General features: G+C 39.5%; 1 protein-coding gene across 1 annotated transcript in view; it reads right to left on the bottom strand.

Moving 5' to 3' along the window:
- Positions 1 to 3181: 3181 nt before the first annotated feature.
- Positions 3182 to 6539, bottom strand: part of NUP160 (nucleoporin 160) — a 62094-nt gene continuing 58736 nt past the window's right edge. Inside the window, exons 35-36 of the mRNA XM_070727804.1 lie at positions 5620 to 5724; positions 3182 to 4001 (exon numbers count right to left, since the gene is read on the bottom strand). Of these exons, the coding sequence (XP_070583905.1) occupies positions 3912 to 4001; positions 5620 to 5724 (195 nt within the window). The 3' untranslated portion in view covers positions 3182 to 3911. The remainder of the gene's footprint in view (positions 4002 to 5619; positions 5725 to 6539) is intronic.

Raw genomic sequence — 6539 nt, 5'->3', positions numbered from 1 at the left:
AGTGTTACTATATAGTGTTCCCTCGATTTTCGCGGGTTCGACCATCGAGAAGTCTATACCACGCTTTTCCAAAAATATTAATTAAAAAATACTTTGCGGGTCTATACCATGGTTTTTCCTGCCCAATGACGTCATATGTCATCGACAAACTTTCATCCACCTTTAATATTTTTTAAAATAAACTTTAATAAACATGGTGAGTAATAATCTAAATGGTTGCTAAGGGAATGGGAAATTGTAATTTAGGGGTTTAAAGTGTTAAGGGAAGGCTTGAGATACTGTTCATAACCAAAAATAGTTTATTTACCTCCGCATCTCTACTTCGCGGAAATTCGACTTTCGCGGGAGGTCTTGGAACGCATCCCCCATGAAAGTCGAGGGAACACTGTAATATCAAATTTGTCCTGAAAGGTGGATCATATGAGCCGGAGTGGCGCAGCAGGTAGAGGGCTGTACTGCAGGCCACTGAAGCTGGCTGTAGATCTGTAGGTCAGCGGTTCAAATCTCATCACCGGCTCAAGGTTAACTCAGCCTTTCATCCTTCCGAGGTGGGTAAAATGAGGACCCGGATTGTGGGGGTAATATGCTGGCTCTGTTAAAAAGTGCTATTGCTAACATGATGTAAGCCGCCCTGAGTCTAAGAAGGGCGGCATAAAAAATCTAATAAATAAATAATAAATCTAAATTCAAAGAGTCAAAGGGCTGTGAAAATATTTACTGACCCATCATATCCTGGACATAAACTGTTTCAACTCCTACCCTCAAAATGTCTTGGAGAGCATTGCACTCCCAAGACAACTAGACACAAGAATAGCTTTTTCCCGAACGCCATCACTCTGCTAAACAGATAATTCCCTCAACACTGTCAAACTATTCACTAAAACTGCACTACTATTACTACAATTTTTTTCTCATCCTTCCTCTCCCACTTGACTGTAACTTGTTGCTTGTATCCTTAAGATGTCTATTGTTTCCTGATTGCTTATTTGACCCCTATGACAAATCATTAAGTGTTGTACTTCATGATTCTTGGCAAATGTATTTATGTACACTGAGAGCATCATACTGTCCAATCATACTTGGCCAATAAAGAATTCTATTGATGCCTGAAAAACTTCCTTGCTCACCCTATTTCCTCTTGGTATACTTTCCAAATTGGTGTATCTTCTCTTAGGCAGTTTAAATACGCACATTTCCCTTGCTGTCATAGAAAGTTTGTTTCTTATTCCTGATATTTTACAAGAAATGCAGTGGTGAAAACAAGGGAGCCAGAGATGTGACCTTTTAGAATGTAAAATAAGCTGTGTGCACCTCAAGACAAAACAAATCGCTGAGCCTTCAGCCTCTCAAAGCCGCCTTGTTTCAACTCTTGGCAGCCTCCCGCAAATATTAGAAGCCTTTTGATTTTTTTAAATTCAGCATAAATTTTTTTTTTCTGGCCGTTCCAAACTCAGTGCTGGCTGAGGAATTCTGGGAGTTGGAAGTTCACAAGTCTTAAAGTTGCCAGTGTTGGAGACCCCTGATCTAGAGAACTGGGTTGTTGTTGTTTTTTTGCAAATTCTAATAAATGAACGTTACAGCAATGATCTTGTAACTTAACACTGTAGAAAGTAAGCACCCATTCCACCTTCCTAAAGAATGAACTGTTTTGGGGAATACTTAAAAAGGCAGGATAGAATATTTCCCCTAAAGGAAATATTAAGAGAGGCAGATACCAGCACCAGTCTCCATGCCCAAGCAGAAAATTGAGACAGCTTTTAGAAATGCAGCTTTGGTAATCCATTCAGAAAGACTGGGTCAGACAGAAACTCCGGATAAGCCATTAGTCAAGAAAAGATTAGGCCAAGCACCTAGGTCAGTGATGGTGAACCTTTTAGACACCGAGTGCCCAAACTGCATGCATGCCCAAACTGAAAGGTGTGCACGCACGCGAACGCAGCACGGTAAGATGTAAGATTATTATTATTATTATTATTATTTGGATTTGAAAAAGATGTAAGATCTTTTTCTTTCATGTGCTTGTGTCATTGTTTGCAGAGAAACAGAAGCTCACAAAGAAACGCCACTGAGATCTGACCTGGGATGCTGGTGCATGTGCCAGCAGAGGGCTCTGGATGCGTGCCATAGGTTCACCATCACGGACCTAGGTCCTATGATTTGCATTTCCCCTTTTGCCTATAGAGCCAGCCATGACCCAAGAGAAATCAAAAAGGTATAAAAACCCACCCTACTCTCAACTCCATTTTGTCAGCTGTCCCACAACTGCACACTATGGTTCTGTTCATCAATAAATCAACTTTCTTTCCAATCAGCCTCCATTTTGTTTCCAGCGCCTTTCTCCCAGCTTGGAACTGAACCAGGTGGATTTTTCTTCTTATAACATGTTGACCAATATTTTACTCAAATCGGATAATTGTTAGCACCAATAAATTATTTGTAGAGAAAAGTGGTTAAGAATATAAGTGAGCTTTGGTTTAAGACCATACTTGGTGACAGAATCTGGTTTACTAAGCAAAGTTGTTGTTAAACTGCACAACTGATTTGGTCAATGACTGCAATCCTGGCTTTCCTAGTTGCGATTGTTAAGCAAATGGAATGAAATCCTTCCAAGTGCAGAAGAAAGTTCAGGTATTGGCTGTGTAGAAGGAAACTTGTGCTCGGGTTAGAAAGATGAAACGGGGACAGAGAAGATTCAAGCTTTGTTATTGCAGCTCGATAACGGATTTCCACCTCCTGTTCTTTTCACCATGCATGGAGAGAAAGAAAATACTTTGGCAGTCAGTAATAGCAGTAGCTACTTATAGCCTGCCCTGCCAGTTTCTCTGAAGTTGATTTTACAAAGGTGCTTTTTGGTTTTTCTTTGAAGATGTTTCTCATCCAAGCTCTGAGCTGAAGAAGCTTCTATGATGAGAAGCAAAACGTCTTCAAAGAAGGACCAGAAAGTCTCTTTCTGCCTCTTGAAAAAGCACCTTTGGGACAACCATGACCTGAGATATAAATAGATTGCCATGCTCTTCATCTATGCAGTGATTTGACACACACTGCTTTCTAAGGGAAAATAGGTGAGAACATGGAATGTTGCAAGTACATCATCAGATAACTTGAGGAAGAAAAAAGAGTATTGCAAGAATATCTGAAGGATATTGAAGATGCACTGAAGCTAAATAGTTGTTTTCTACTCTTTCTTGAGAATATTGGTTCATACTTTATTTGCTTTTTAAAAACAAACTTTTCTTCTTTAACAATATAATTTAGACAATGTATTTTTCAATATGTACTTTGTTGTTAAAATTAATCTGAAAATGTAAAAGAAAACATTTTATTAAAGTTAATTCAAAAATTGTTACAATAAATAAAACCATTGTTAGTGCCCATACATGGTACAGAACAAGGGAGATCATACAAAATGTTTCAGTAGAAAAATTGTAGGAACATGCAATATACAATTTTTCATTACAGGTAATTACTGGCATTCAGCTTAGTACAAACTGAAGTGTAATTTAATTCAGCATCCCCATAGTAAAAAAAGTTCACCATTCCCTCATGGGGAATGTTTTAAGTATTATGAAAAAATAGAATTTATAATAATAGCACCACCAGCAGTGCATAGGACACCCCATGATCCTAGTCAGTCAATGTAAAGCAAATGCTTTACATATACTTCATGCCAGTTATGCAGAATAATTTAAAGCAGCATTTTCCAGCCATGGCAATATCCCGACGTGTGGACTTCAAATCCCAGAATTAAGTCAATCTGGCCTTTGATGAGAATTCTGGGAATTGAAGTCCACACACTTAAGAGTTGCCCAGGTTGAGAAATCCTGGTTTAAAGTACCTTTTTATAATTTTGTCCCAAGGACCTCCAGGCACAGGGTGATTCAGAGAAGTTACACTCAGATCAATATTGTTTTCTAGTTTCGACAATACAGAAGATGAACTCGAGTTGCCTTATCAACCTGCTTTTGGTAGTCTTCTAATTTGTCACATAATTTCTGATAAAGCTGAAAGAGAAAAACGGCATAATCCTTTTAGGAACATTGGAAAGATGAAGGCTGGAAAAAATAGGATTACCCTTTAATAAGATTACATTTCTATTCCTTTTCCTCAGACACTACTGCCTCCTGTAATTGAAAACCTGTTATAAAAGTCTTAAGTAAAAAGCACAGAATCTTTGTTTGATTCTCAGCAATTTACAATGCAGTTAATGCAAAGTTTCCTCACAAGGAGAAGGTCAAAGGAGCTGCATATAGACGCAGGAACTGGCTAATTGTAAAGATATAAGCTTTATAAATCCCTTTGGTCACGAGGCAAGAAGAAAAACTATAAGCTAACTAATTTTTATGAAACAACACTGATTCTCCCAAAGTAGGACAATTTGGAGTTAGTCTTTTCTTACTTTCTACTAACTTGGCAAGATATTTGGATAGGTGTGTGAGCTTCAATAATAACAAACCCAGCAAGGATATAGTTGCAAAATGTATCTCTAAACATCTAATTATAGTTGAATTCTACCTATCAGCAATAATTCAACATGTAAAGAGTGTTATTAGATTCTCAGACATTTATCTTGAAATATAAACAAGGATTTATCACATGAATTTTAGTCCCTTTGGTCTAAAGCAGTGTTTCCCAACCTTTTTTGAGCCGCGGCACATTATTCATATTTTCAAAATCCTGGGGAACATTGGCGGGGGGGCATTGGGCAGTAGCCAAGGGTGGCGGCAGAGCGGCTGACTGCGAGCGGGAGCCCTGACGGTGGCAGCTGGACGTGCTGCTGGATGCCGTATATGCTGGCGCTGCGCTAGGCATGGGCCTGGCATATCCAGCCCAGCCAGCGAGCCAGTGCCAGCCCCGCAGCGCCAGCATGTACGTCTCCAGCAGCACATCCAACCGCCACCGTCAGTGCCTCCACCCTGGAGCTCCCTCTAGCCACCGCCATCTCCCTGCGACTGCCTGGGGCTGCTGCAGCCGGCACCCTCCCGCTCCCACCACCAGTGCCCTCCCGCCGGGCTCCTGCTGGGCCCCAAAGAAGGAAGGCGGGAAAAAGGAAAGCTTCATTCTTCGCGCCTTTTTCCCGCCTTCCTTCTTTGGGGCCCAGCAGGGGAGCGCCGGAAACAGCGGCATCGGGCAGTAGCCGGGGGACAGCTGCGAGTGGGAGCTCCAGGTCGGAGGCACCGGCACCAGCAGCGCCCCACCCAGATGGAGCTTCCCTAGGAGCTTCGTGGCACACCTGACCATGTCTTGCGGCACACCGGTTGGGAAACGCTGGTCTAAAGGACCAGGATTAAAGCAGGAAACTTAAAAGTAATTATTAATCTCCATTTTATCTAAACAGAAACATATTTTGTAGCTTTAGAACAAGCTAAAATATTGAACCAATTTAAAGTCATCAGTTCATTGCTCATTTTAGAGTGCTCCTCTAAAATCTACTAATATAAAGTCTCTGTATATTCAGATTACATAAATCTGAATGTGTATTTTATTTATTTATTCAATTTTAAAAGCAAATTAAGTATGTAATAAAAGCCGCCCTGAGTCTCAGGAGAAAGGCGGCATAGAAATAAAAATAAATAAATCCTTTTTAATTCAATAGGCAATTATTTTTGTAGCTTTACTTACCATTGTGTTATGATGATTGGCTGTATTTTCTCCTAATACCTGAAGAAGCTGGTCAATTGCAGAATAGGGAAGCCAGACAATTGGAGTTGTAGCTGATAATGGAAACTATAAGGAAAGTGATATTATCAATATTAATTCAATGTATATGGTATCCAAATGCCAACAATCTAGGATTTTGAATACTCTTTAACTTCAAGTAAAAAAGAATGCCCCCACAATATTTGCAATTCAACAAGGCTGAGTAAAATTTTAAAGAGATTGAATTCTGTCCTGAAACAGAAAAATAAACTCCTACCACCACCAAATTCTATATTAAAAAAAGAGAAAATTATAGTACATATTTCTTTCATTAATAAAGCAATGATTTACAAGGCCAACACATTAAAGCAGTGGACACAGCCAAGACAAATCTGGTATGACTGTACAGGGAATATGAGTGCACTCCAACCATCCGCTCACTATGGCTCATGGCTAGCCCCAAACCCATCCTACTTATAGCTCACCATTGGTACATGCCTGGACTTTAAATAATTTGTTTCATAGTTCTCATGTCATCTATCCCTAAGAAGAGAAACAAATCTAAAACAAGTCATGGACTATTACATTATCTCTCTTGGTAAGGTAAGGGTTTTTTTGTCAGATGTCATGAAAATCATGAGACACTCTATAAACAAGCTAAATTAGCTGCTGAAATTCACAGACAGAAGAGTGTATGTTTAATTTAATATATTCAATTCATAAACCACCTCAATGTATTATTTTAATGTATTGTTTCTGGAGGACTTCTATAGATTTTAATACTGTGAAGAGGATTTGTCTCCATCGGTCGAAACTGCTTCCACTGACTAGAGACTGCATACACAGTATATGGATTTATTTCCAAATCAGAGCTGAGACAGTACCTAGATATGAACGACTGA

This window comes from Erythrolamprus reginae, chromosome 1 (genome assembly GCF_031021105.1).
Source record: "Erythrolamprus reginae isolate rEryReg1 chromosome 1, rEryReg1.hap1, whole genome shotgun sequence".
Taxonomy (NCBI): Eukaryota; Metazoa; Chordata; class Lepidosauria; order Squamata; family Dipsadidae; genus Erythrolamprus; species Erythrolamprus reginae.
This window is presented reverse-complemented; position numbering and strand designations above follow the sequence as displayed.